The 27,503-nt window shown below is 47.5% G+C and overlaps 1 protein-coding gene across 1 annotated transcript in view; it reads right to left on the reverse strand.

Annotated features, from left to right (window-relative positions):
* GALNT16 (polypeptide N-acetylgalactosaminyltransferase 16) overlaps positions 1 to 27,503 on the reverse strand; it is a 91,777-nt gene that overhangs the window by 25,848 nt on the left and 38,426 nt on the right. Inside the window, exons 2-5 of the mRNA XM_041759598.1 lie at positions 6,094 to 6,251; positions 2,482 to 2,580; positions 1,315 to 1,382; positions 508 to 573 (exon numbers count right to left, since the gene is read on the reverse strand). Coding sequence (XP_041615532.1) covers positions 508 to 573; positions 1,315 to 1,382; positions 2,482 to 2,580; positions 6,094 to 6,251 — 391 coding nt within the window. The remainder of the gene's footprint in view (positions 1 to 507; positions 574 to 1,314; positions 1,383 to 2,481; positions 2,581 to 6,093; positions 6,252 to 27,503) is intronic.

Raw genomic sequence — 27,503 nt, forward strand, 5'->3', positions numbered from 1 at the left:
TTCGACCCCCATATCATCACGACCAGCATGTCCCTGTGGTGGATCCTGACTCCTTAGCTCTCCGAGGGCAGGGACCATGTTTTATACTTCTTTTGTGCCTCCTAGAGTGCCATGTACAATCCTATGCCATGGCTAATGCTCCAAAACACCTCTCAATTGGATTTGAGGTTGCATCTGCTTGATAATGTCCTCTGGTTTTCTCAAAGCATTTCCACAGAGCTTATCTCATTTAACCCTTACAACAGCCACGCAAGGCAGAAAGGGTACTATTATTAACTCAAGAGACAACCCAGGCAGCCAGATGTAGAGCAACTTGCCTACCATCATGCCATGACAGGGGCTGACCTGGGATAGCAGAAGGGTCTTTCCACAGACCTTGGTCCTGGCCCCCAGGAATGCAGCAGGAGCATGCTGGCTTCGTGTGACACGGTGTCAAAAGGGAGAAAGGAGGTGCAGTGGTCTAGACCAAAATGGGTCTGTGATGGCACCCAGGGTCTAAGAACATACCTTCCCGCCGATCATTGCGCAGGCACTTGACCTTGGGGATCCTGGTCAGAAGCAGACAGTCTTCAGCTGAAGATGAAGAGAAGGAAGCAAGCTCATTCAGATATGGGCATCAGACCAAAAGGGGTTTGATCACCCTTGGAACTGACCAGAAGGTGTCTCATAGTAGGTCCAGGGAAAGAGCTGGGGCTGGGGAGGTGCACAGGAGCATGGTCATCTCCAATGGCCAAAGGATTGCCCTGTGCTCCACTCCCAGGCCAGACTGGGGACCGCCTGTACTTAGGGCATTGCCCCCCAGGGGGCGCCAGAGAGCACCAGCAGGTCCGCACAGAGCCAGGTCAACACCAGCGCAGCCACACTTAAGGGACAATCCTCAGTATACGGCCTTTTTTAAAAAAAATGTCATCTTGGGACGCCTGAGTGGCTTAGCAATTGAGCGTCTGCCTTTGGCTCAAGGCGTGATCCTTGAGTCCTGGGACTGAGTCCCACATCGGGCTCCCTGCATGGAGCCTGCTTCTCTCTCTGCCTCTGTCTCTGTCTCTCTCTCTCTATGTATCTCATGAATTAAATAAATAAAATCTTTATTTTAAAAAAATGTCATCTCACTGGTGTCCCATGAAAACAACAGCTCTCTTTCCCTTTTTTTGGCACCTGAGAGTAGAGTCAGGGAGGGCACCTACAAAGGAATAAAGATCCCAGTGGGGGTGGAAGGCGGAGGGGCAGAGGTTGCCCATGATATCCAGGGCGGCCTCCACATTCTGGGAAAATGAGGGTTCAGAAGGGTGCAAATAATAGGAGGTGGAAACTTACGGTCTGAACTGAAGTCATCCACTAAAATGATCTCCTGGATCAGGCTGGCTGGAGTTCGGTTCAGGACACTGGAGTGATGGGGACAGAGGAGCCTGGATTTAGGGGTCACCGTCCATTTACCTCTCCCTGCCACAGGGATCCCCCGTGCCCAGCTCAGGGGCCAGCAACTCTCCAAGAGCAGCTTCTCGAAAAACTCCCCGGCCCTGATCAATGGCTGAGGAGTGGCGTGGTCCTCAGGCTCTTCCGAGGACCTGGCTGACCCCACTGCCTGGACTTGCAGGCACCTGCAGGGACCTGTGCCAGATTGTGGGATTGCCTCAGTTTGGTTGTGGGGACTGCCTCAGTTTAGAGGTCAAGACAGGACGACTTGTAGCTGCTCCTATGGCTTAGGCTTAACAAACCCTGCCCTGGCGTAGGGGTGGGGAGGGCAGCACCCAGCTGGCCCTGGAACTACCTGCCAGAAAAGGAATCTCCTTAACTTTCCTTCCCACCATCCTTCCTCTTCCTCTACTCCTTGGGAAGAAAGGAGATCTTTAATCCCTGGAATAATCCAAATCCTATTCTCATTAACGAAATGGGGTGAGGGGTGCCCGGGTGGCTCAGTGGTTGAGCATCTGCCTTTGGTTCAGATCATGATCCCGGGATCCTGGGATCAAGTCCTGCATCGGGCTCCCTACAAGGAGCCTGCTTCTCCCTCTGCCTATGTCTCTACCTCTCTCTGTGTGTCTCTCATGAATAAGTAAATAAAATCTTAAAAAAACAAAAAAGAAAGAAAAAAGAAATGGTGTGAGTAGGAGTTAAACTTGACCACAGGGCCAAGTTGAGGAGGACAGAGGGACACCTCCCTCTGAATCGCTGACCGGCACCTACTGGTGGACATCCCATCAACCTGAGGCTTCATGTCCCTCCCTCATGGCTTCATGGCTCCCGACCCTTGAATATCTGCCCTTGTCCTGGGGGACCTGACCTTGTGTTTGTGTGTCCCAATGACAACTGGATTTCCTGCTGATTGATCAGCTCCAGCTTCTCGGAAGGACAAGGACTCCCCTCCCACTGGGTGAGATCTTCATGCCGTCTGGCCCAGCACCCTGTCTCAATGTGCCCACCCAGCCAGGCAGATCTTCCCGAGAACTCCTCGGGGAGCAGCACTGGTGAGATGGGGCTTACCTCTTCACCGTGCGCAGGAGGGTGGAGCGGGCCTCGTTGTGGAAGGTGATGATGACGCTGGTGGCTGGCAGGTCCGCAGAGTAGGACACAGATGGGCAACTGAGAATGGAGCACAGAGGTCAGAGGGCACGGTGAGAGTATCCACAGGGCAGGCTCGAGGCCTTTCTCTGTCCAGCTTGCTGCCCCAGGTAGGACAGGGAAGGCAAGCCTGCAGCCAGGGGTGCACCCTGCCCCTCTCCGCCCACAGTCCACCTCACTCAGCCCACCCGGCCTGGAGTCCTTGGAGAGATGCCACAGGTTGGGGCACCTTCCCAGGCCCGGTCATCTTTACCAAAGACCTACAGACCTTGGAGCCCCCATCACTGAAGTGTTTAGGGGGGCTCTGACCACCATGTGGGGGCAGGCACCCCTCTAGGCTGGGGAACCCAGCCTTGGGCCAGAAGACAGAACTCCGGGCCTGCTGGAGAGAGACAAAATGGGGGACAGGGGCGAACAGCCCCTGTTCCATGTCTGGCACCCTGTAGCTTCTTTCTCTTCTCCTGGCTCACCGCACTTGTAGGATCTGGCGAGGAATCACCCCTCTCTTATCCTGCTGTGACTCCCTCCCTCTCACTGCCCAGCGTCAACAGTAGGCTGGTGACCCAGGCAGGGGAGCAGCCTCACTCCTCCTGGAGCACACGAGAAGCCCGCAGAGCAGTTCCTGCCACCCTGCTCCCTCCCGCAGCAGCTCTGGGATCCTCTTCTCCATCTCACACCACATTTTTAGCCATTGGCTTCCCCCTCCTCAGGAAAAGGAATTAAAACAATCCATTCCTGCCAGCCTTCAGCCCTGTCTCTTCATGCTCCTGGGGCCGGCGGGAAGGCAGCTGGTTTTCACGGCAATCTTCTTTATTACAATTGCTCTCTGACTATTCCAGCAGTAATGGTTTTTTCATTCCAGCATTCACTCCACTGACAGCAGCTTACAGCTGAATTCCCAGGCCCATTTCCTGCTCCGCAGACCAGACTGGGTCAGAAAGGCAGGAGTTGCACCAGCCTGGGACCCCCATGGGAGGAATCCTGGGAGGCTTTAAAATAATTCTCCATGTATAGGGAAATGCACGTCTGCCCCCTGAGAAGCCAGGCTTCCTGAAGTGGGAGTGGGCTTGGCCTACTGAGATGGGGGGTGCTGGGAGAAACAGCCACTTCCTGGGTTCCCAGCTCCCAGCATTGACCTCTAGGGACCAGGTCCTGACTGTGAACCCCAACCATCTGGTGCCCGGATAGGAGAGAATCTGGATAGTGATGTCCATCTTCCACCCGAAAGTGACCAACCTACCTATACCCCATCTGGAGGGTGGACCTGACCTCCTCCCAGTCTGCCCCTTCCAACTCTCTCCACTCTGCATTTCTCTAGGATTTACAACTATGATGATGGGGATTTATCCCAGGAGTCAAGAGCCTCTGAAGAGGTCTGTCCTATGTCTGTGTTTCAAGTCTGGGGCTGGTGGGGTTTTATTTGTGATGCTGGTAGGTCTGTCTTGCCTGGTCTCTCTGTTCCTCTTGAGGGAACAGATTGAGATTGAGAGCTGGACTAGGAACTAGCCTGACAGTTTGGAGTCCAGCAGAAGCTGCAGTCTGGAGGGCCAAGGGGAAGAGGATGGCTCACCCCACCAAGTGAAAGCCAGCACCTTGGTTGCTCCACCTCCACACACATGCACTGGCATGCACACACACCCAGATCCACCTCGGGCTTCCAGAAGGGCTGACGGCAATACTGGGGCAGGAAGGGAGGCCAGCATCACCACCCTTGCCTTGGATTTGAATTGGATTGAACACATTTTAAAACATGCGTTGCCCCAAGAGGAACTCCTCCTTTGATTTCTTCAGTGAACACCTGAGGGGAACTCAGTGGGAGGGAGGGCAAAGGTGATTCAGGCTAACCCTGGATAAGTTCAGAGATGTGGGTCCACAGAAGCAGGCCTTGGGGTCTAGGCTAGCCACGGTCAGGGTTGCCAGGAAAGGTCTCCAAGTAGAGCTGTGTGAACATAGCCTTGTAGGCCCCAGAGCACAGGCGAACTCTGCACCAGGACTGACTGAGAAAGAACTGAGATCTGAGCTGGCCATTGGACCCGGGTGGAGGCCTTTCCAAGTAGCAGGATTATTGTCCTATTTGGTAGCATGAGTTTCTGGAGGCTGGCAGTGCTAGGGTTCCGATACAGTGGGGACAGTCTGGGGCACCCCCAACTCCATGTTCATCTCACCTTGACAGGCTGCCAAGCCCACTGGATTTCAGGCACACCTCCATGAGCAACATGAAAGGTGCTAGAAGCATGTCCCCTCCTGCACCCTTATCTCACATATACCTTCTTTTTTAAAAAAATTTATTTATTTATGATAGTCACACACACACACACACACACACACAGAGAGAGAGAGAGAGAGAGAGAGAGGCAGAGACATAGGCAGAGGGAGAAGCAGGCTCCATGCCCCGGGAGCCCGATGTGGGATTCGATCCCGGGTCTCCAGGATCGCACCCTGGGCCAAAGGCAGGCACCAAACCGCTGCGCCACCCAGGGATCCCTCACATATACCTTCTGTGCTGTAGAGTAGCTGCTTCAGAAGGAAAAGCAATCTTGACCTGCATCATCCCCACCTACACTTAGACCAGGACCAGGCAGGTGATAGGTACATAGGCGGGTCCAAGAGCCCATGCTGGTGACTCAAAACTGCAGACACATGGGTGAGTCTGCTCCAATAGGCCCTCACTGCCCCATCTGCACAGAGCACAGAGGAAGCCCCCAAACCAGCCTGGGCTGGCAAGGAGCTTTCTCTGGAGGACAGGACACTGAGGGGAGTCGTGCAGGTGCAAGTGAGGGGGCGGGGTATAGGCAGAGGAAACGTGTGTGCATAGACAAGAGAGGACAGCGGGGTATTGGACTAAGGGAGCATTGAGTGCTGGCTGAAAAGGAGCAGAGGCTCAGGGCCAGGAGGGGTGGCTTGCACTTCAAGGTAAAGACCTCAGATTGTTCCCATAGGTGAGGGCCAGAAGAGGGGACTGGAAATGGCGACTATAACCTAGATGTGACACATCGAGGGCCTGAACCAAGGATGGGGCATTGATGGCTTGCCCAAGGTTGGTCACTCACATGGAGGAGAGTCAGAGCAGGGATCATCATGGAAGGTTTCCTTGGTCCTGCTCTGGGGCCTCTCCCACCTCCCACACTGAGAGGCCCAAGAGGGAGGCTGGGAAGCATTTCTGGGAACTGCTGAGGAAGTGGGGCAGCGGGGCTGGAAGGAGAGAAGAAAAGGGCTTCTGATGGGGCAGTGCACAGCACTCCACTGTTTGCACGGTGCGGGCAGGGCTGGTGGCCCCCTTCACCTCAGGCAGCACCAGCAGGCTCCCCCACCCCCTCCGACCCCCCTGCGGCCCCCCTGGCAGCCTGCTCTCAGTGGGTTCCATGAGTGGAGTCAGGAGAACTGAAGCTGAGGGTTTGATTGTCTCAGTAACCAGACTGAGTCTGAGGAAATCTTTCTCATTTCTTAGGCCCACGTTGACTGCAAGGATGTAAGCCAATGGGGGTCGGCCCTTCCCTCCACTTTGCTTCCTCTGCAGCTCCATGGAGGCTGTACCTGTAATGGCGGGTGTCCCGGATGGCTCGGTCCGGGCTCAGCTTGTCACTCTCCAGCTGGTTGAAGGCATGCTGCCTGTAAGGGTCCTCTCCGGCCTTCAGCTGCTTGGCTGCCAGGTACGCCTTCTCATCGAAGCCTCTGGAGGGTGTTCCTGTCACCTGAGACAAAGGTCAGCATCAGAGGGGTCACAGGCAGGAGGATAAAGTAGCCACTGTGTGTTCAGGTCTTACCACACAGGCAGGAGCCAGCTGCTGTTACCTCACTTGTACCTTATCCCAACTCTGTGAGCAAGAGATCATTATCTCCCCCATTGTACAGATAGGGAAACCGAGGCTCAAGAAGGTTAAAAACAGTAACCCCATGTATACAGGGAGCATATAGGAACCCTCTGTACTTTCTGCTCAACTTATGTACCTAAAACTGCTCTAAAAACATGAAATCTATTTTTTTAAAGATTTATTTATTTATTCATGATAGACATAGAGAGAGAGAGAGAGGCAGAGACACAGGAGGAGGGAGAAGCAGGCTCCATGCTAGGAGCCTGATGTGGGACTCGATCCCAGGTCTCCAGGATCGCGCCCTGGGCCAAAGGCAGGCACCAAACTGCTGAGCCACCCAGGATCCGAAGTCTATTTTTTTTTTAAGATTTTACTTATTTATCTGACAGAGAGTCACCCCCTATTTATTTTTTTTAAAGTCCAAGGTGAGGGGCACCTGGGTGGCTCAATTGGTTAAGCATTTGCCTTCGGCTCAGGTCATGATCCCAGGGTCCTGGGAGCTCCACATCAGGCTTCCTGCTCAGTGGGGACTCTGCTTCTCCTTTTCCCTCTGCTGCTTCCCCTGCTTGTACATGCTCTCTCTGTGTGTCAAATTAATAAATAAAATCTTAAAAAAAAAAAAGCCCAAGGTCAAAGATAATAAGTCACAGGTTCTGGATTCAAACTGGTTGTTCTTTTTTTTTTTTTAATTTTTATTTATTTATGATACAGAGATAGAGAGAGGCAGAGACACACGCAGAGGGAGAGAAGCAGGCTCCATGCACCAGGAGCCCGACGTGGGATTCGATCCCGGGTCTCCAGGATCGTGCCCTGGGCCAAAGGCAGGCGCCAAACCGCTGCGCCACCCAGGGATCCCCAAACTGGTTGTTCTGACCCTGAAGGTCATTCTCTTTACCAGTGCTCTTTGCTGGATTTGGAGAAGGTGACCCCCGAGATGAGGTGTCCTGAGGGGAACCACCAACCAAGCTGGAGGTAGCCAAGCAATCTAGAGTCTCCTAGGGATGAACTTGGGCCTGACCGTGGCCTAGGCCTGCAGGAGGTGACCCAGAGCTTGGACAAGCTGCACAGAGAGCTACCTGGGAGGACAAGGAGGCCCTTCCCGGCTTGTGCCAGAGTTGCCAGACCGCAAATGCAGACAATGATGCATCTTCTCAGGGACAGGTGCTTGCTGCTGAAATAGCCTCATGTCGGAGCCACTGGCTCCCCGGTGCTAAGTGCTGGGGAGTGATGGATGACACACCCCACTCGGTGCTCCCAAAGTCCCCCCACGAAAGACCCTGGGAAGGGACACATCTGAGATGAATGGATAGATGGATGGATCCTGACATCTCATTATTTGAACCAAACTGCTGGCCGGATGTTCCCCAGAGTGCCTTGAAACATCATCAACACTGAGCATATCCTGACTGCAACCCTTCCACCTGCCCAGCAGCCTGTGCTGGAGCTACAGGCCCCCAGAGGCAGGGTGGGCGAGGATGGTCTGTACACAGAACCTCTGCGTGAGGACTCCATCACAGGCCTAGCCCTAGAGGGATGGTCCCTGCAAGGCAGCTGGATCTGGGGGAGAGGAGACCAAGGTGTTCGGTAATGTTGGGGAACAGCCACAGTGGCCCAGGGTGTCCATGTTCCCCTGAAAGCCTGGCCCCAGGCCTCACCATACAGGAAGGCAGAAGGCTCAAGGGATCAAGTATCTCCTTCAGGGCTGCCACTCAGTTCTGTTCCAGCCTCTACGTGCACCCCATGCTGGGAGCCAGCCCCTGAGCACCCTTACACCAGAGCCAGTGATGGAAGTTTCCTTGTGTTCACCGGACCCAACCCCATGAAACACACAGATGGTCAGGATGGTGACCATGGCTTCGACTGCTACATTGTGATTGGTATTCAGAGTTGGTGCCATGCCAGAGATTGGACAGATGTGGGCTGGAAATCCATTTCAGGAAACACAGAAGGAAGGAAGGAGAGAGGTAGAGGGAGAATGTTTTGACTCAAACCCTGGGTTGCTAGAAGGACCCAAGCTGTCCAACTCTGAGAGTGAGCATGAGAGGACCTCTGTGTCCTTCCCACCTGGGAGAAGGATGGCGCTAACTCTACTCCCCCGCCCCGCCGTCCCCACAGTTCTTCCCAGACCAGATCGGAGAAATGGAAAGCAGTCTTCAGTTGATGTCTGAGGTAAAATAAAAGAAAAACTGCAGAGGCTCCCAAAGGGAGAGTATGCCACTTAATTATCCTGCAAGTCAACTGTGGGAAATAACCGTGTTTATTTATTTAGGACTTCTGGCCACTCTGTGGGCTGAAGAAACCTCTGAGTCCTCATCCCACACTCACCCCATCACACAATAAACATTGATTGAGAGTGGCTCATCTACCAGACGTTGGGGCTCTCCTCCACAAGTTTTAAGGCCTATCTGATCATTCATTCATTCGTTTAAGAATGTTTGAATTCATTCATCCTTCATTCAGCCACCCATTCATTCAGCAGAGCTCCGCTGAGCACTCCCTTGTGCCAAGGGCAAGAAGGCTTCTAGACTCTTCCCCCATCCCCAGCCTGCTGCCTTTCCCTCACGTGAAGCTTCCTCAGGGCTGTAGAGAATACTGTGGAAGAGCAGGGCTCAGGCCAAGGTTCATTAGAGTTCCTTTCAGGGCTTCAGAACTGAGCTAGTCATCCTCAAAGATGCTGTTCAGAAGTGTCTGCTGCTCCCTCCTGCAGACCCACAGCCTGTGACACTCCAAGTGTCCTCCAAGGTTAAAGCCTTCACCTGTGAGCCACCTTGTGAGGAAGGGTGTCCTGCTCCCTCCCAGAGGGCTTAGCTCTGCTTTTGTGTTGACCCAGCATCTGTGGGGCCTGAGTTGAAATATCTGTTGGCCCCGAGTCGGCCAAGTGGAGGGGACACTGAGGAAGGTTAGGATGTGACCTCTGCAGGGCTTTAATTTCCTCTCTATCCAGCGCCTCCCCGGCCTCACCCCATCCCAACCCAGAGCTCTTCTACCTGGTATCTAACCAGTTCACACACCCACATCACAGCTCATACGAAGATCACACTGCAGCTGGTTTCCTCCCAGCTCTTGAAACTCTCCTCCTTTGGCCTGGTTCTTTGCTCTTGAGACTTTCAGGCCTTTGAACTTAACACCTCAAAAAGAGTTCGTCACTGAAGACCAAAGTTGCTCTTCTCTCGCATTGCCTGTTGCAGAGGTGGGCAGTCTTGACCTCCTGGTCCTCCAAGTAACACATGCAGGGGTCATCCATGATGTCCTCCTCAATGTGCCACAGCCTGACCAAGACCACTGCCCTGAGCATCCACAGCGGTGTCCTATGGGCTCCCCACTAATGCTAAATCAATAAATATTTCCTGCAAGTCTAGTATGTGCAGACACTATGTAAGAGGCTGGGAAGATGGAAATAACCTAAAGCAGTATGGACCCAGAAGAGAAATCTAGGAACCTAGATCACCCCTCTCTGCTCCGCCATCCCATGGCCATGGAAAATCATGAAGAAGTCCTCACTCTCAACCTCCGATCATGGGTAGCTGGAGAACTGGCCATGGAAGCCCATTCCACCCCAACCCTAGCTGGAACAGGACTCCAGAGATGGTGTGTGCACCACAGACTGGTGGCCAGTGAATGCTATCCCCTTCTCCCCTCTTCTAAAGGGGAAGTGAGTAGCTATTCTCCTGTTTTCCCACCCACACTGCTTACTAAGCACGTTGGCGACGGGTAAATGCATCCTTTGGCTCTAGGCTGCAGGACCATGAGGAGCTATATCTGGTTCAGCCTGAGAGACCTGAGATCCTGGGCTTGGAGCCAGTTGGAGCCACTATATGGGACTCGTACTGCTGCCCTTTCTGGAGGGGATGAGGGTGCTTGGAGCTGCTTGTGGATTTCACGTATCACGTGGCACTGACATCTATGTTTTACTTCTCTTTCTTTTCCACTAGATTGCGAGCTCTCCACCTTTGGGCTCCCAGCACTCAGCACATAGTGGGTACTAAGTGGATGTTTGCTGAGTAAAGGAATGAATGAGTGAATGAACAAATGAATGAATACCTAAATATTGTCACAGCTCTCAGTTTCCCTAAAATCAACAGGGGAGAAAACGATAGCGAACAAAAGGGATCCTCTGACACATCACATGACCTTCCATGGCTTCTGCTCTTCCTCGGGGCACAGGCCCCGGAGCTCACAGGGGCCCAGGACACTCTATGAGTGGGGGCCCAGTTACCTCCTGGGCTCAGGTTCTGTAGTTGCCCCTCTCTGCTCTGTGCTGGCCACACTAGCCTCCTTATGTTCCTTGAGCCGGCTGGTATCCTTCCCCTCAACCCTTCTGTTCCTTCTCCTTTATAGAAGGCTCTTCCAGATGTCTGGGTAGCTCCCTCCTTCACCTCTCTGCAAGGCTCTGCTCAAACCTCACTTCTGTGAGCCTTCTCTAACCCCTACGTGTAACACTATGATCCCAGCCCCACATTCCCGAACCTCTTGCCTTGTTCTGAATAGCCTTACAGCGCCTAGGGCCATCTGATGTTCTATGAACATTTTGTTTAGTTATTTTATCTTTCTGACAGCTTCTCCCCACAAGAATATAGGATTCACCAGGGCAGAGATCATCTGTTTTGTTTAATCCTGGATTCTAAAACCCGGAACCATGCCTCTTGGTAGGATTCAAAATCAGTGGCTAATGAATACATGAGCGATGAGCTGTCATGACCCCATTAGTCCCCTTTCCCTCCCACACACACGCACTTGGCTAACACACATTACTTGGAACTGAGGTGGACCAACTTGGTGGCAGGGTAGTTTCTGCTTGCCTTGGGGACCTCCTTCCCACTCATATCTCCTGACAGGACTGTTAATCACTATCCTCCTGTCCCACCAACACCTCAATCACCACCATGGGGGGAGTAGGGGCGGGCCACCGGGATAGGCTGATCTATCACCACACTCCAAGACACAGAGATTGGTGAAGCAATTATCGTTTGACTCAATCTGGGCCAATCAGAGTCCACCCTGAGACCTTTCTAGAAGATGAGCTCTTTTTGTCATCACTGCTAAGCCTGGGAGGCAAGTCCTCTTGCTTATTACATGGAGAAATTTTGTCTGGAGAATGAAGCCAAGAAAAAACAATCATAGCCAAGAGACAGAAAGAAAGAGCTATAATGATATTATTTGGGGGCCCCTGGAGCTAGTCATATCTGATACAAATTCATCTTGGGTCTTTTGGTATCCATCTATACCTATCTGCTTATCTACCTTCCTACCTACCTACCTATCTACCTATCTACTACCTCTCTGTCTTTTTTAAAAAGAGATTTTATGAGAGACACAGAGAGGCAGAGACATAGGTAGAGGGAGAAGCAGGCTTCCCGCAGGGAGCCCAATGCGGGACTCGATCCCCAGACCCGGGATCATGCCCTGAGCAGAAGGCAGATTCTCAACCACTGAGTCACCTAGGACTACCCACCCCCCTTTTTTTGTTTAAACTAGTTTGAGTTGACTATCCTCTCTAATAATAAAAAATTCAGAGATGTCAGTCCCTCAGTCATTCCAAAGAATAGAAAACCACTCTCCTAAAGTAAGAAATAAAAACCAAAAGATGAGCCACTGATGACAATGACACAGTTTGGTGGCAGCTATTCTAAGATACCAGGCTGGTCCCTGGCCTCTGGCCCAGTGACTTGAGCCTTCTCCGGCAGCCATGACTGTGGTCAGGCTTTGGGGTAGGGGGGTTCCATCTGGATCACAATTTAGTCCCTTGAGTTGCCCTGGCAAGGAAGAAGGGTTGGGAGATGGTGAGTGACAGCCTGCTGGGCCTCCCAGAGCCCACCATCCTCCTCCAAGAGCTCTTGGCTGACGTTTAGACCCCCTAGTCTGTCCTTTTGGAAAGTGCCCGACCCAGTACTGCCACGTCCAACAAGGTCAGTCACACATGAAATCGTTTAAGCTGAAATAATGACTCTGCTCTATAAAATGGGGAGAATTATTTCTCATCTTGGAGAGTTTTATTTTCAGTCCGTCACTTCAATTAAACTTTGAATCTTGCCTGGCTGGCTTCAGTTTTCTTTCCACCTAGATTTGCTTACTTCTTCTTGACTGCTAAATTTAGGAAACAAACAGCAAAGGGAAAGGTTTCAAATGAGAAAGGAAAATATTTTCCACATCATTTTTATCAAAAAGGGTTCAACCCAAATCCCTCAGCCCTGTAAACTTTCTTTTAAAACATACATGCACCTCTAAACTGGAGATTTAAACAACTCAAACTCCTTTTAAATAATTGCTGCCTAATTTCCTTTTACTGCCAGTAAAACAGGTACCTGCTGGGCTGGCCTTTCACTCAAGTTCAATGAAACTACAAATAAAAAGGCCCTGGTTCTATTTTATGGATGGCTCCTGACTTTTTTCCTGAGTCTGCTCTAAACCCCAAACACCTGGTGAACAAAATGTGATTCCCAACCACTCCTCACTCCCCTGGGAACAAAATCTCATCTGATGCTGTGTCCAAAGTTGAAAGACTGCCATTCATCAGGAGGGCTGGGAAACAGAGCGCATGATTCACCAGCTCTGAGCGCAAGGTGTCAGGTTCCACCTCTCCCAAATGAAAAGGTGGGTCCCATAGGGCCTCCCCACAAGCCACTGGGTTCTGGGGAAGCAGCCAACCCCGCCTGGCCTGCCAGCACTCCTATCCAACCAGACAAGATGCTGGGGGTGGCATAGGGCTGGGGACCTTGGCTTGGGTACAGGAAACCTCGCCTAGGGTATTGAGGGTCCCTCAGGGGCCTGACCCAGACATGTCCCCATTTCCCCTTTCACATGACCTCCAAAGCAGTTATGTAAGGGTTACCAGCCTGATGGCTCTGGGATAGAACGCTGGTGTTTACTGCTCTCTGGCCTTGGGAAGTCACTTACCCTTTCTGAGCATGTTTCTTCATCTGGAAAATGGAGCTTATTGAGGGGATTAAAAGAGATGATGTAGATAATGCACTTAGCACAGTGTCTGGCACATAAATTATAATTATAATTATTTTTTTTGCAACATAAATTATAATTATTAATCATTATTAGCTCGCCTGCCTTTTGACCACTCGTTTTCAGCCTTGGTGGCATATTAGAATCCAAAGAATCGGAAGATTTTAAAAATCCCGATATCCAAGCCCTACCCAAGACCAACTCAGAATCTCTGGAGGTGGGAGGCTAGTATCCGGAGCTCTTAAAGCCCTCCTGGTGTCCCAATGCACTAACAGGCTGAGCTGCTGCTTTATATAGATGCAGGATGGTGAGTAAGCACTAGTTGTCGGCTAGTGAAATCACAGGACCAAGGACTAGAAGGGACCTTGGAGGCTATCTCCCCTGACCCCCTTCCCAAGGAGCCTCACCTTGAGTCTGGGTTTTGGCCTTTGTTTATACTGCTTCAACAACAGCAGAGCCAACTGGAACTCAGCTGGAGCCTTCCTTGTTACTATAGAAACTACAACCTTGCAACACAGGCCCACAGGCCCTAGAGGCTCTAGCTTGCTTACATACCAAGGAACACAGGGTAAGGGCTGCCTGGAAAGCCCACCTTGGGCTTCCAGTTAGATTTGCCACCACCACCTGATTTCTCCCGGGATGCTGATAACCACACAGCTATATGACACCAGTGGTCTCAAGAAAGAGGGGAAGTGCATTCCCCAGATGGTCTCTGTTTAGGTTCAGGGAGATTCCAAGTCCATTTAAGCTTTCCACGTCCCATTTTCCACACTCTGCTGGGCCCAGAGCTCATCTAGGGATGGAGCGAGTCTGAAGGTGGGCAAGGCTAGGGACGGGCAGTGGGATAGCTCAGTTTATCCAGTGTGAGAAGAGCATTCCCGGGTCTGTGAAGGGTACTGGAACCCTGCAGTACCCCACACCCCACCCCCGTCACCGCTGCTGTCGATTATAAGGAGCAATGAGGCCTCTCCTGCAGTAATGAGCTGATGCCCCCTGCTCCCTGAGGGCCTACTATGAACTGGGTACTAGGCTAGATGCCTATTTCCAGCTTAAGCAGTCCTGCCAAATGGGTGCTCCTCTGATTCTGCTTTTACAGAAGTGGAAACTGAGGGACAGGGAGATGAAATAACATGCTGGGTCACACAGCTGTTGAATGGCTGGGCCAGGCCTGGAATTGAGGCTGTCTGGCCGCAGGACCTCAGCACAAAGCTTTCTCTGTATGTCTTCAGACTACTCCTAGGCACAGATGTGCTTGGCACCCCCTTCTGATTCTGAGTCCCTCAGCTCCAAAACAAGCTGGCCTCTGGTGCCCGGAACACAAGCAAGCCCTGACAAGTGCAGGCTGGAGGCTGCCTCCCCACTGGGCTCAGGGTGCAGAGCATCAGCTCATGGCTCAGATGCAGACTTGCCCAGTGCTGTCATCTCTTGGCTTGACATGGGCATGGAAACACTTCTCTGCTCTGGCTAGAAAGGACATGGAAAAAATGAAAAGTATAAGCATTTGTATTAGTCAGACCAAAACAGCACATAACCAAATTTCCTTGGGTCAGTCCCGGCCCTCCTGGGTCTTCTCCGCCAGGCACTTCCTCAGGGTCCTGATGATCTTTTTTTTTTTTTTTTTTTTTTAAGATTTCATTTATTTATTCATGAGAGACACAGAGAGAGGCGCAGAGACACAGGCAGAGGGAGAAGCAGGCTCCATGTGGGACTTGATCCTGGAACCCCGGGATCACGCCCTGAGCCAAAGGCAGACGTTCAACCGCTGAACCACCCGGGTGTCCCAGTCCTGATGATCTGTAGCTGCAGTCACAGAAAAGGAGGACAAGGCCAATTCCTGTTCAGGTTCTCATCCGCTGGATGGTACCACCTCCCCTCCAACCCCACCCCAACATTGCTACGTTCTGCAGCCTGCAGCTGAGAGAAAGGAAGGGAGCAGAAAGAACTGCCCAAGACGGGATCACCTCAGGGCTCCCCAGACCCCCCAAACACCTTCCAGCCAACACACGGTGCAGATCACACCGGTGTAATGTGTCAGTGTTCGTAGGTTATCGTTGCACTTCCAGTGCTTCATATTCAGTCTACTGAACTTGAACCTATCAGATATATATTTTTAAAGATTTTATTTACTTATTCAGGAGAGACACAGAGAAAGGGAGTGAGGGGGAGAGAAGAGGATTTAGCCGGAAGAATTTAAACACGAGTGAATAATCAGGAAAAATCTGAAAAAAAAAAATTGAAGATAGGGAATATATCTACCAGATATTAAGACATATGAAAGACTGCAGATTTATATAGCAAGATACTACTGGTATAAAGCCAAACAAATCAATAAAAGAAAACAGAGGGGTTAGAAATAGAACCAAGTACATATGGAGGATTGGCACAAGATATAGTTGCATTTCAAATGGCAGGGGAAAGGAAGAGATGTGCTATTCAGTAAATGATGTTAGGGAAAGTGACCAGACAATATGGAAACAAATAAAGCTGAATTCATTTCTTAAATCAAAATAAATTCTAGGTGGCTCAAAATTTAAATTAAAAAAAAGAACCTAGGGGTGTCTGACTGGCTCAGTTGGTGAAACATGTGACTCTTGATCTCAGGGTTGTGAGTCCCACGTTGAGTGTAGAAATTACTTAAAAATAAAAATCTAAAAAAAATAAAAATAAAAATAAAAATAAATAAATAAAAATAAAAATCTTGGGACACCTGGGTGGCTCAGTGGTTGAGCATCTATCTTTGGCTCAGGGCGTGATCCTGGGGTCCTGGGATTGAGTCTCACATCGGGCTTCCTGCGTGGAGCCTGCTTCTCCCTCTGCCTGTGTCTCTGCTTCTCTCTGTGTGTCTCTCATGAATAAATAAATAAATTTTTTAAAAAGAAGGAATAATGGGGATCCCTGGGTGGCTCAGCAGTTTGGCACCTGCCTTTGGCCCAGGGCGCGATCCTGGAGTCCCGGGATCGAGTCCCACGTTGGGCTCCCGGCATGGAGCCTGCTTCTCCCTCCTCCAGTGTCTCTGCCCCTCTCTCTCTCCCTATGTCTATCATAAATAAATAAATCTTTTAAAAAAAAGAAGGAATAAGTTATGTATATACATTGTGATTCATTTTGTATAAATAGTTCATAAATACATGCATATGTAAATGCATAAATATATCTGGAAAAATATATGGCAAACTGGTAAACAGTGGTCACCTCCAGAAGGTGGCACAGGAGTGGGTGGGCTGGGAGACTGAAGAATTTTACCTTTTCCTTTATACAAGCCTGTTTTTTTTATAAATAAGTATTCTTTTATAATAAGATTCTTTTTTAAAAATTTTATTTGAGGAGAGAAAGAGCACGAGTAGTGGGGGTGGAGTGCAGATGGAGAGGGAGAAGCAGACCTCCCCTGTCCTGAGCATGGAGCCTGACTCACTAGATCCCAGGACCATGGGATCATGACCTGAGCCCAAGGCAGATGCTTAACTGAATCAGCCACCCAGGTGCCCCTACAATAAAAATCTCGAAAAAAAAAACCCACGAACCTTAATTTTTCTCTACCTAAGATAAAAGAATTGAGCTAAATTGTCATCATCAACATCATCATCTTCAGAATGAATCTCAGATATAAACAAGTAGATGAAAAGTAAGCCCTTGCTCATATGAAACACCCGGAGGCAGAAGTATCAGCCAGGTACAGTCACTCTCGATGCAGAGGAGGGGAAGGGAAGTTGCAGGGGAAGAAAAATAATTTTCCCTCTATCTTTCTGAGTTCTTAGCCGAGACTCCTGTGACAAAAGACAGATAAAGAATTCTGGGACCCAATTCCAACATGGCAGGGTTTTCCCCATGCCATTAACAAGCAATTCTCAGACACCAACCTGGCTGTCATTACAGTTCAACCCAATTCTGACCCTGTCTACCTAGAGACGGTCTCAGATCCCACAGGTGGAGGGCTCTGTCCCACAGGACGGTCCACCACTTCACATGCCAGTCACAAGCCCAGGTTGTTACTTGTACTTCAGATGAACTGGCTGCAAACCCACCACCCCCTCCTGGGGTTCAATTACTTTGGGAGAGCCACTCAGAGCTTACTACATCATGAATTTATTACAAAGCCTACTGAAGGATACGAATCAACAACCAGATGAAGAGATACATAGGGCAAAATCTGAAACAAAAGAGCTTCTGTTCTGGTGGAGCTTGGGTGAAAGCGTTCTGGTTCCCCAGCCAGGCAGCTGTCCAGACCCCCTCCTTTTTTTGTTTTTATGAAGGCCTCGGATTACATAGGTATGATTGATTAAATCATTGGCCATTGGCAATTGATTCAACCTTCAGCCTCTTCACCCCTCCCCAGAAGTGAGGGGTAGGGCTGAAGGGTCCACTCTTCCAGTCACAGTTCAAGGTATTCGTTCCCCTGGCAACCAGCCCCCATCCCAAAGTCACCTCATTAACATGACTGAGGACAGGAGACCCGTTATAATAAAACATGCTCCCATTGCTCTTATCTCTCAGGAAATTCCAAGGGTTTGGGAGCTGTGAGCCAGGCACCATGGACCAAGACCAAAGATACATTTCTTACAAATTACAACAGATTAACAAGAGAAAAACAAACAGAAGTCCATTAACATGTATACATGGGAGATACCCAGAGAAAAATGAATAACTCCCCGAGGCACTCAGAATTCAGGATTACACATCATCTTTTTTTTTTTCAGATTTTATTTATTTATTCATGACAGAGAGAGAGAGAGAGAGAGGCAGAGACACAGGCAGAGGAAGAAGCAAGCTCTATGCAGGGAGCCCTACGTGGGACTCAATCCCGCGTCTCCAGGATCAGGCCCTGGGCTGCAGGCGGCGCCAAACCACTGGGCCATCGGGGCTGCCCAGGATTACACGTCATCTTAACAGGGAAAGGGGCAGAGGATGTAGACCTCTTAGGGGAGAGGAGATAGTTTTTAGGAAGATGAATGGGCCCTTAGAAGACTAGGTAGGAGGAATGATGATTTGTGACAGTCTGTCCATGTGCGGTGTTGACTTCTAGTCTTCTCTCCAATGATAAGAGTCAATCTTCCTTGGTTTGCTGAAACTCATGGGAAGGGGATTTATAACCAGTGAGTTCCTTTTGGAGGATAACTGTTTAGATAGTTTAGATAATTCAGAGAAAGCATCTCCCTGCATTTGCTTGTTTTCAAATACCTACAGCTCAAAATAATCAATATACCAGAGTAACATATTTTGGGGGGTGTTTTCTGTTACCCTTCAAAGTGGAGGCGAGAGGGAACAATATCTGGTAGCTGAGCCCTAGAGTGTGTGAGCGGGTGTTGTAGCAGGTGAATTCAACTGTTCAGGTAAAGCCTGGAGGCCCAGCTTGATTTCTCCCCAGAGCACAAGCCTAACAACTGAAGATAGGGTATGGGGGGAGGGCTAAGAAGGCAAGCCCTGGTCATAGGCCAGTAACCTCACCTATAATCTAGGCACGGACCACAGAACACTCTGAAGGGGTTGGTACTCAGGCATTTCCTTTATCTTTTGTCTATTTTTAGCTTTTTTAAAACAAAAACCAAAACAAAAAACCTTCTGTAAAGTGCCTTGTATGGAGTGCTTAGCTTAGTAACTTGGTTGAAAGGGGCAGGCAGGCCAAGGAGAGCTGAAAAGGGCTGCCAGTCAAGTCCCTCAGGCTAGTCCACAAGCCATTCTGCAGGCCTGAGGTACCCTCTGCATTTCCACAGCTGCAGAAAGGAGGTAATGATGCTTACTGCCCAGGGGTTTTGAGCACATTAAATAAAATCATTGTACCCTGTCCACATCCAAGGAAGGCCCTCTCTTGAAGATTGCATAAAAGGAGGAGGTTTGAAACAGATGAGCAAAGGAGAAAAAAAGAGAGAGGCAAACTATGAAACAGACTCTTAACTATAGAGAACAGACGGATGGTGACCAGAGAGGAGGGGGGTGGGGGGATTGGTGAAGTAGAGGGCACTTTTGTCGTGATGACCATTGGTGTTGAATGGAAGTATTGGATCACTATGTTGTACACCTGAAACTAATATAACCCTGTATGTTAACTAACTGGAGTTTAAAGAAAAACTTAAAAACAGAGATTCAACAATTAAAAAACAAAAGGAGGGGGTTTGAGCAAGATGCTCTCTGACGCCTCTTCCATCTTAAACATTAAATGATCTGTAACAACACCCATTCACCCCATCGTTCTTTAATTAGTATTTATTTCAGATTCTGGAACCCCTCTGAAGAGCCAAGAGCTTCTCTGTATATGACCAATTGCTGTTCTTGACACACAGTGTGCTCAGGGGATGTTTGTCACGTCAAGAAAGTATATACATGGTGCCCCAGAGATCCCAGCTCCATAGCAGCTGCAAGAGTGATCAGCAGCTCTGAATAGGTGTCACCAGAAGAGTACCTGCTTCCTCCTTAAGCTTTGGACAAGAGGTACAAATACATAGGATCTCTAGAGTGAAAAAGCTGCAGGATGTGTGTTAGCCTGGGAGTCCCACCAGTGGCTCCTGCCAAGTGCATGAGCTGGGCAGATGCACATGCTAGCTTTGAGTCTGGGAGGGACAGAGATGTGTGTTTCATTGCAGTTGAAGAGTCTTTTGTGGGGAATGACATTGTTGTGGGTTAATGGTGGGTAGTGCTTTTCTTCCTTGAGTAATATCTTTGAATATTACATTAAATTGTTTTTAAGCCACCAGAATGGTTATTAAATTAGTACCCTTTTGGAAAACAATCTGGCAGTACATTTCTAGTGCTATATCCTTTGGCACATGGCCTTTTCTATTTTATTCTATCCATTATCTTCCCCAGCCATGGCAGGATGCCAGTTGGGCCCCAAATCTCCCATATATCCAGAAGATTTAAATTTAACCTTCAGAAGGAGGGAGTAACTTAAGTAAATGTGCCCTCTCATCTAAGATTCTTGTTTTGTTTTTTTGAAGATCTTTTATTTATTTGACACAGAGAGAGAGAGAGAGAGCATGTGTGCAGGAGAAAGCTAAGCAGGGGGAGAGACAAAGGAGAGGGAGAAGCAAGCTCCCCACTGAGCAAGGAGCCAAGTCAGGGCTCTATCACAGGACTGAGATCATGACCTGAGCGAAAGGCAGATTCTTAATGTACTGAGCCCCCCAGGGACCCCCTAGGATTCCTGTTTTATTTTTATTTATTTATTTATTTATTTATTTATTTATTTATTGGATTCCTGTTTTAATCACACAATGAATCATAGACAAATATTAGGCACAAAGATGTTCACAATGGTCTTATTTATAAGAATGAGAATTTGAAAACAATCTAAATGTCAACATTGGGGGAAAAATAGGTAAATTGTGTTCCATCAATTGAAAAGAATATTTAGTAGCCATTTATAATGATTGTTATAGGCTGTGGGGAAATAAGCATGCTCTCATTCTTTATCAGAGGGAGTATAAACTGGTACAGATCTTCTAGAGGTAAATTTACCAGTACATATCAAGGGTCTGAAAATGATATATACATAGGATTCAATTTTAGAAATCCCTCCCAAGGAAATTATTAAAGTGGGTTCCATTTATAACAGCAAAAGATTGTGGAGGAAAAAAAAGACCCTAGATTTTCAGTAATAGGGAATTGATTCAATAAATTATGGTACAGCCTTCAATAGAATACACTGCAATTACTTAAAAAGATGTAGAGCTTTATTTTTTTAACATGGAAAGCTGTTCACCACTCAAAGTTAAGTGAAGAAAAGCAGGCTAGAAATTAATATGGGCATTGTGACTCCATTTTTGTTTATCTGGATGTTCTAATCTGTCTTAATGAATAATTATTACCTGTGAAATCAAGAAAAAAATAGCATTAACAGTATTAGCTCTGAAAGCTCTGGAGCAGCCCAGAAAAATGCTAGTAATGGGAGGAGAGGGAAAGGATATAAATCGTAGACGCTTGGTGACTGCAGCCTTCTGAAAATGATGGAGCTTGACCAGAAAGGCGTACTGAAAAATAGAAATAGTGGTTTGTTAGGAGGGGGAGATTATGGATGATTTTCTATCCTTTTGGTTATTACTATGTTTATGTAATGTTTATTTTTAAGTGGAAAAAAACCTCCTTTGAGACTTTTTCCTCTGTGGCCTCTCCCCTCCTTGGAATGGTTGTCTTTATGGAATGCAACCCTGCTTACTAAAAATAATGCCTTCAGTGGGGCTAGTTCTGTACAGCTTACTTTTCCTTCTCCGGGGTCAAGTGTGTCACGGTAACCCCTTCTCTTTTTAGGCCAGCACATCTCTACCCTGTCTCTTTACAGCCCTAACTCCTGACCCCAAGCACCCAGATGCCGTTGGACTAACCAGCCCCTTCTAGCTATCCTAGACCAAAAGACCAAAGGATCAAACTTGCCAGCCTTGAAGCTTACTGTCTCGGGGTCTTGCTGGAGCAGAGTGAACCCATAACACTAATCACTAATAATGGATTGATGCATATTTAACTCTTCTAGAAACAGGCACTTGCATGCACAGCTCTTGACAGTACCTTTTCCTTGGTGGGAAACAAGATGGCACATGTATCAAAAGCCTTTCAAGTGTTTACCACCTTTTGGTCTAGCAATTCTGATTCTAGGGCATTATAATATAATGAGTCTACGAAGATGTGGGTACAAAGATATACCACTCAGGTTTTTTTGTACTATTAAAACATTGGAAATAATCTAAATGCCCAACAATAGGAGCTTGGTTAGATAAACTATGGCACATCATAATGTTGCCATGTAAATTACAGGATGCCCAGGTAAATGAGAATTTCAGATAAACAATGAATAATTATTTTTCATGTAAGTATGTTCCAAATATTGCATGGGATATACTTATTCTAAAAAAAAAAAACCCTCACTGTTGCTCTGAAATTCAAATTGGAACATGGTTATACTAAAAAACTATTCAATGTTTATCTGAAATTCTCTTTTACCTGGATGTTCTTATATTAAATTTGCTAAATCTGGCAGCACTACACACCCATATGATAGAATACTATGTAGCCATTAAAATTCATTTTTAAAGTTTTCAAATCGTTTCTTCTCTCCCTGTGCTTTAGTGAGAACTTCACATCTTTTATTTCATATTTTAGACTTCTGCATAAGATTTGGTTTGAAAATAAGGGCTCCAGGGACACCTGGATGGCTCAGCGGTTTAGCATCTGGCTTCAGCTCAGGGAGTGATCCTGGGGTTCCAGGATCGAGTCCCACATCGGGCGCCCTGCACGGAGCCTGCTTCTCCCTCTGCCTGTGACTCTGCCTCTCTCCCTCTGTGTCTCTCTTGAATAAATAAATAAAATATTAAAAAAGAAAAGTAGGGTTCCATCCCTAGGAGAAATTTGAGAAATACTGTTTTAGAAAACTAACAGGTGGGCAGCCCAGCTGGCTCAGCGGTTTAGCACTGACTTCAGCCCAGGGCCTGGTCCTGGAGACCTGGGATCGAGACCCACGTCAGGCTCCCTGCATGGAGCCTGCTTCTCCCTCTGCCTGTGTCTCTGCATCCCTGTCTCTGTCTCTCATGAATAAATAAATAAAATCTTTAAAAAAAACACTTAAAAAAAGAAAACTAACAGGTGACAGTGCTCATAAAATAATAAGTAGAAAAAATCATGTTGAAAACAGTATGATTCAAAGTTTTCATATACACATGCACATACATGGAGAGGGAGAGGGAGAGAAAATGAGAGACAGACAGCAGACATTCTGGAAGAATTCTTTAAAAAAAAGTGGGAGTTGGGATTATAAGTGAGTTCTAGAAGATTTCTAGAAAACTTTTTTCAGCTTTTCTACAATGATTAAGTGTATTTACATTTTGAAATAAAATTTCTATTAGCCATATCTATTCTCTCAGATGACATTAATCCTTTAATTTCGTTGAGCTTCTTTATCTGTGATTCTTAAATTTGGGTGTTATGAACCCTATGGGGAGCTACTGAAAGCTCTATATTCTATTATTAGAAGGGGTATTCACACAAAATTTTGCATAGTTTCCCCTCCCATCCCTTCTTATTAAGACCCTATCCTAGATTTCTAGAATACCATTCCTTTACTCTGCTTGCTTATAAAGCTACTTACCCTGTCCTCATGGCAGTGGTTATTTTTTTTGGGGGGGGGGGGATAGGGAGTGGTCACATCTGTTCTGAGACCCTGTTAAAAGCTAAGGACACTCCTCAAGAAAAAAATCACACAGATACCAACATGCTGCTGCAGGGATGTTCTTATGTTCACAGACTCCCTGAGGTCCATATCTGAACTCTGAGTTCAGAACTCCTTGGTGTAATCCCAAGCCTTTGACACTCACTGGAGCCCTGACTTGGCTAATTCCCTTTAGGGCCAAACTGGTTAAATATAGATTTTGAAAAAAGAGACAAAGCCAGGGATAGAATCTGGCTCAGCACTCCCAGGGCTCTGTCACACAGCAAATACTTCTAAAGCAGAGGGGCAGGAGGGGCTGGGGTGGGGGGTCAGGGGGTGGGCTGTGATGCAGAGGAAGAATTACTGCTGGAAAGCATTAGAGCTGGCAGGGGTTCCACAGACAGGAAGCAGAACCAGAAAGGAAATGCAAAGTTGGTGCCTCCGACTTGGTGATCTGTGCCTTCGGGAGATGGCTGAAGGGGCAGGGAGGAGGTGGGGTCGATAAAGGAGTATTGTGTCAGCACCAGGTCTGCCGCCCACTCTCTTGAGTAGCTCTCCTAAGCAGCTCTACAGTGAGCCAACCCAGATTACACCCTGAGAACCAAGCAGGAGCCAAGGAAAAGATGGGGAGACTGCTGGGAGCCTAGGAGGGCAGCTATTGAAATGTTAAACGTGCACGCCCTCCCATCTAGCAACTCTCTCTTGGCATCTCTTAAAAATGAACAAACAAAATTTCCCTACATGCCCAAGAAGACATGTACAGGGCGTTTTTGGCAGTACGTCAAGCAGCACAAGGTTATCTCTGATCCATTATTGGTTTTAAACCAAAACATAACCATCAAACCCAATGAACATAATAGGAATTTGCGTCTCTTTTCCCAAGGAAAACACAACAATACTCTGCAGAGGGGAAGTTCCAAGCTCAGGCTAAGGCTGCCTTTATCTTTTTCCCTGCACTCCTATGTGATCCAGGGATTGCAAGGCCAGCCAAGGCCGGCGACAGCCCTGTACAGTGGTGGGAGCATGGGCTTCCAAACCCATGCAAGACCCACACAGACACCCTTCCAGTGGGAGGACCAACCGTCTTCTCTTTTTTTTTTTTTTTCGTCTTCTCTCTCTTTAGTTTCATCTTGATAAAAAGATTTGAAAGTTCCTCTGGAAGAACAAATCTCTGAAAAGAGCCTAACATCTCCATCCCACCCTCTCCACCCTAAAAAAAAGCAAAACCAATGAAGAGACTTGCCTTGCCAGTTATGAAACCTAACCTAAAGCCTCTATAATCAAAATGATATGGTGCTGGCTGAGGAAAAGACAAACAGGTCAGTGGAACAGAATATAATCTAGAAATAATATATACAAGAACTCAGTATATGACAAATTGGCATTCTAATTCAGTGAGGAAAAGATAGTCTGGCATAAATAGTGTTGGCATAACTGGCTATTCATATGGAAGAAAACAAAATTAGGCCCTCACGTCATAACAGATACTGAAACAAATTCCAGATGAATTTAAAATATACATATGATAAGAGACTCTTAAATATAGAGGGTTGATGAAGGGGAGGTGGGCGGAGGACCGTTTAGATGGGGGATGGGCATTAAGGAGGGCACTTGTGATGAGAACTGGGTGTTGTATGTAAATGACGAGTCACTAGTTCTACTCCTGAGGGTACCTGGTGGCTCAGTAGTTGAGCGTCTGCCTTTGGCTCAGGTCCTGATCCCGGAGTCCTGGGATCAAGTCCTGCATTAGGTTCTTCCCACAGGGCCTGCTTCTCCCTCTGCCTATATCTCTGTCTCTCTCTCTCTGGGTTTCTCATAAATAAATAAATAAACAAATAAATAAATAAATCTTTAAAAAAATCTACTCCTGAATCCAATTTTACCATATATGTTAACTAACTAGACATTAAATAAAAACTTGAAGAAAAATATAATAAAGTAAAATATACATATGAAAAAGAATATATTGTGGGCAGCCCGGTGGCTCAGCGGTTTAGTGCCGCCTTCAGCCCAGGGCGTGATCCTGGAAACCCGGGATGGAGTCCAATATTGGGCTCCCTGCATGGAGCCTGCTTCTCCCTCTGCCTGTGTCTCTGCCTCTCTCTCTGTGTCTCTCATGAATAAATAAATAAAATCTTAAAAAAAAAAAAAAGAAAAAGAATATATTGTAATAAAATGTAGTTGAATAACCAAACAATGAGGAAGATCCTTAAGGAGGACAGGAAGCCCATAAACAATTAAGGAAAATGTAACTAGACTGGGTAATACAAAAATCAAGAATTTTCCCACAACAGAAGTACTATTAACAAATTCAAAATAATAATATCCTATTATTTAATAAGTCAATATTTATACATTTGACAGAGAAAAGGTTAATGCCTGAAATATGTTAAGAGCTCTGCCAAACTGATAGGAAAAAGTCAAACAGGGGCGCCTGGCTGGCTCAGTCCATAAAGCATGTGGTTCTCACTCTCCGAGTCTTGAGTTTGATGACTGTGTTGGGTCTATGAGCTTACTTAAAAAAAAAAAAAAAATGGGACACCTAGGTGGTTCAGTGGTTAAGCATCTGCCTTCAGCTCAGGACATGATCCTGGGGTCCTGGGATCGAGTCCCACATCGGGCTCCCTACGGGGAGCCTGCTTCTCCCTCTGCCTATGTCTCTGCCTCTGTGGCTTTCATGAATAAATAAATAAAACCTTTAAAATAAAAAAATAAATAAATAAATAAATAAATAAATAAATAAATAAATAAAGGAAAACAAGCCAAATAATAAATGGGCAAAGGACATGGACAATTCCTCAAGGAAGAAATGCAAATGAACACATGAAACAACTGAGAGAGAATCAGAATAAAAGAAGAGGCCGTCTTCATCTATCGGATGGGCAGGCATGAAAAAAGAAGAGCACGGTCCGCGGCTGGTCAGGCTTTGAACAACACAGCTAGCAGAGGTATTCCTTTCTAACACTCTGGGGAAAATAAATTGGCAAGGTGTGTTTAAATGGAAAACATACGGAGCTTAAAAAAAGCGTCTTTAATTAAAAAAATAAAACATACAGAGCTTTGAGTGGTAACCCTTGTTTGGGAACTCTGCACAACAGAAAGAAAAGCACGAGTGTGTAAAGTCCCCTGTATGAGTGTTTCCTCTAGCATCATGTATATTGGCAAAGGCTTGAAATACCCTGAGTGTCCGTTAGTGGGGACCCATTATACAAACTGTGGTAAGGCTGTTTTACAGAATGAGGCAGATCCAAGCCAGCACCCTGTCTTGGAAAGATGTCCCCAGTTTTTAAGGGGAAAAGCACATTGGATAGATCATGTATAAGGGTAAGATTCCATCTTCTGTGTAAAGAGAGAGCAGGGGAGAGGAGGCTAGCTATGTATGTGTGTGTGTATTTCTGTGATCATGGGGCAAATAAAATTACATGGCAGGCTGTGACTGTTTAGCTCAGGTAGATGGTGTTGGAGCGGGGTGGCAAGAAGGGGCAGGAGGCGAGTTTTAACTTCTCCTTTAGATAACTCTGTATTATATTGCCTTTGCTAAAACAGGCATGTGTAGCTTTTGTGATTGATTGATTGATTTTTAAAGATCTTATTTATTTATTCATGAGAGACACAGAGAGAGAGGCAGAGACACAGGCAGAGGGAGAAGTAGGCTCCATGCAGGGAGCCCGACGTGGGACTCAATCCGGGGACCAGGATCACGCCCTGGGCCAAAGGCAGGCGCTAAACCGCTGAGCCACCCGGGCTGCCCTATTTTTTTAAATATTATATTTTATTTATTTATTTGAGAGAGAGCAAGGTAGCACATGAGAGAGCTCGGGGTGAGAGCAGAGGGAGGGGCAATGGGAGCCTGCTGCCGCCCGGCTTGATCCCAGGACCCCAGGACCCCAGGATCATGACCTGAGCAGAAGGCAGACGCTTAACCGACTGAGTCACCCAGGCTGCCCACACTTTTGTGATTTTTTTAAAAATCTAATCATCTTTTTTAAAGAAAGAACATGGGCTTTCATTCTTGATTCTGCTATTCATGAGCTGTCTGACCCGATGTCCTC

This window comes from Vulpes lagopus, chromosome 6, assembly GCF_018345385.1.
Source record: "Vulpes lagopus strain Blue_001 chromosome 6, ASM1834538v1, whole genome shotgun sequence".
Taxonomy (NCBI): Eukaryota; Metazoa; Chordata; class Mammalia; order Carnivora; family Canidae; genus Vulpes; species Vulpes lagopus.